Source organism: Hoplias malabaricus, chromosome 5 (genome assembly GCF_029633855.1).
Source record: "Hoplias malabaricus isolate fHopMal1 chromosome 5, fHopMal1.hap1, whole genome shotgun sequence".
NCBI lineage: Eukaryota > Metazoa > Chordata > Actinopteri > Characiformes > Erythrinidae > Hoplias > Hoplias malabaricus.
Window position 1 is genome coordinate 59379783 of NC_089804.1, and position 3045 is coordinate 59382827.

At 48.9% G+C, this 3045-nt stretch overlaps 1 protein-coding gene across 1 annotated transcript; it reads right to left on the reverse strand.

Annotated features, from left to right (window-relative positions):
• Positions 1-271: 271 nt before the first annotated feature.
• On the reverse strand, positions 272-2360 carry kcna10a (potassium voltage-gated channel, shaker-related subfamily, member 10a). Its single transcript, XM_066672386.1, has 2 exons — positions 2257-2360; positions 272-2084 (listed from the first exon to the last, which is right to left on the reverse strand). Exons 1-2 carry the CDS (start codon positions 2358-2360, stop codon positions 272-274), a joined length of 1917 nt encoding a protein of 638 aa, XP_066528483.1.
• Positions 2361-3045: the final 685 nt, after the last annotated feature.

A 3045-nucleotide genomic window follows, 5' to 3' on the forward strand; every position in this document is an offset into this window, starting at 1 on the left:
TGCGATCTCCAGGTGAGGGAGCTGACCCCTGAGATTTATCTGAGGAGACAAGAACCTGAGCTCTGTAGCATCACAGGGGCCTGACATTCTGACCTCAGAAATAATCCCACCTCAACACCCTCCCCCTCACAGAGAGCACACACACACACACACACACACACATCTCATATTAAAGTTCATAATACTCTGATCAGGTCAGTTATCGGTGAGCAACACCAGTCGCCGTGTCCCGCTAGTCCCTGTCTCACTGTCCTCAGCACTCTGTAAAGTGTCAGCATTTGGATTTCTCGCTCCAGTTTCCATTGGCTTTGTTGAGGGACGAGGTGCTGCCGTGTTTGGTGGTGCTTCCTGATTTCAGAGCATTCTCGGTGGACTCGGTGATGGGCTGCTTCTCCTCCTGCTCAGTTTCCCTGTGGTAGAAGTAGTTGAAGTTTGAGACGATCACAGGGACGGGAAGAGCGATGGTCAACACCCCAGCGATGGCACATAGCGTACCGACCATTTTACCTCCTAAAGTAATGGGACACATGTCTCCGTAACCCACGGTAGTCATGGTTACAACAGCCCACCAGAAGCCATCGGGGATGCTGACGAATTGTGTGTTGGGTTCGTCCACTTCTGCGAAGTAGATGGCGCTGGAGAAGAGGATGACTCCTATGAAGAGGAAGAAGATCAACAAGCCCAGTTCCCTCATGCTGGCCTTTAGAGTCTGTCCCAAAATCTGCAGACCTTTGGAGTGTCGGGAAAGCTTGAAGATCCTGAAGACCCTCACCAATCTGATGATTCTCAGGATCGCCAGAGACATGTTCTGTCCTCCTGTGTTGCTATTGGTGGCGGTCACCATTTCAGTCACCAAGGTAACGAAATAGGGGATGATGGAGATGATGTCGATCATGTTCATGATGTTGTTGAAGAACTCTCGCTTGCTGGGGCACACCAGGAACCGGACGCTGAGCTCGAAAAAGAACCAGATGATGCACGCCGTCTCGATGATGAAAAAGGGGTCGGAGAAGGTGGTGGTGAAGGTCTTGGGAGTGGCGCTGGGTGGAGAGAGCGAAGGGAACCCAACGTCGCTTGTTCGGTTAAAGGGCGATCCCGCGGTTGGAAAGATCTCCAGGTCCTCACGGAACTCCGGAAGTGTCTCCATGCAGAAGATCACGATGGAGATGATGATCACAAAGACAGAGACTAGGGCCACAGCTCGAGCCGCGTTGGAGCTCTCGGGATACTCGAAGAGGAGCCAGAACTGCCTGTAGATCTCGTTGGAGGGAAGAGGGACCTCCACCTCTTTGATGAAGCCTTCTTCCTCACGGAACTGCTCCATTGCTTCGTTCCCCAGTTCATAGAATATGATCTCGTCAGCGAAGACGTCTAGAGGGACGTTCGCGGGTCTGCGGATCTTCCCGCCCGATTGGTAATAGTATAAGATCCCGTCGAAGCTGGGACGGTTACGGTCAAAGAAGTACTCATTCCTCATCGGATCAAAGTAGTCCATCCGTTTCAAGGGATCTCCCAGGAGAGTGTCCGGGAACTGGTCCAAAGTCTTGAGCCGAGTCTCGAAGCGAAGTCCCGCGATGTTGATGATTATTTTCTGGTCCCCGTCGTCGAGGCCTCTCTTGTCTGAGAACAGATCCTCACAGCATTCTTTGGCCAGTTTGCTGAAGATGGTCTCGCTCTGGGGGCCTTCGCTGTTCAGTAGAAGTTTCCAGTTGGAGATCAGACTCGTGCAGCTGGCTCGTCCGCGCCTGCCCTGAGTCGTCTGAGGAGGAGGTAAAGTGGGTGAAGGTGGCACCCCAAGAATCTGCTGGCTTTTCTCCTTGTAGGGTGTAATCTTTTGCGTGACCAGGTGGTTGGCGCCTGGTCCACATTCCAGCAAATCCACGGTCAAAGCCGTCTTCTCGTTGGAAAAGTCAGAGTCGTCCAGATCATCCACGTTGCTGTTTATATCCTCCACATTCTCAAAGTCGACTAAAGCCACGTCCATTCTTCCGGATTGGACGGTCACCTGACACTCATCCGAAGAGATTAGGCGTCCAGCTGGAGACAAGGAAACACCGGTCCGACCTCTCAGCGGGTTTCCACCACTTTAGCCTCGAGGGAATAGTTGTCACACAGAGGAAAAATCTGAGTTCTCTGACCTGTCAATCAAAACAGAGAGCCATTATGATCCCAGACTGAGGAAGGTCAGTTATATCCTCAACTTCTTAAAAAACACAAAACCAAACAATTGTTTTGGCACAAAATATAAACATTTACCCCAAGAAGCAGCCTCTTAGAGACCTAGCGAGTGGAGGACTGTTCCTCAGAAGCTGGCGACCAGAGGGAGGAGAGAGCGACAGCTGTCTAAGAAGACGAGGCATATTTCGGGAGGTGTCAGAATCAGAGAGATCCCAGAAATGCTGTAAAGCTATGAGAGATATTCTGAGATGTTTCTACTCTGGATCTTCCAAAATAAATACACACCCTGAGGCATGTGACACCCTGCTGTTTCTGCTGTGAACAACGACGCTTCATTCTGGAGGGTTTTAGGATGTAATCTGAAATCACAGGTAAAAGCAGTAAAAATGAACGCACAGAAAACTATGTCATTTTGGTGTGAACCAAATGTGATAATCAGATTATATCATCATTCCTCCTTTCAGCCCACGAGGCTTTGGTGCCTGAGCCTTTTCTAGATGTGCACCTCAAGTCTGGATTTCTCCTCCTCCACTGGTCAACACTAGTTCCATATTTAATTTAATCTTAAATCATTTCACACTTGCTCTGCCTCAAACCTGATGTGTTCTTTCACCAGGTCCCGTCCTGTTCTTTCTACCTCTGTCTGTGTGTATCGTGGAGTTCAGCTGTTTTCCCATAATTTCTTACAAATTGCAAGCATCTTTCTGTTCCTGAAACGTGCCACATAACCACAATTATTATTATTATTAACTTCTAAAAATACTCTAAAATGAATAATTAATATTCATTTAAAATTAACTTATACACATACAGCACCAGTCACACAGCTCCTCATCAGTGATTGGTGGAGTGGAGCTAGTCACTGTA

Excerpts from the sequence above, each read along its gene's own strand:
- kcna10a (XM_066672386.1), bottom strand. The coding sequence starts at position 2,360 with ATGCCTCGTCTTCTTAGACAGCTGTCGCTCTCTCCTCCCTCTGGTCGC. Across the intron at positions 2,085-2,256 it reads CTAAGAGGCTGCTTCTTGGG|TGGTGGAAACCCGCTGAGAG; the intron begins GTAAATGTTTAT and ends TCGAGGCTAAAG.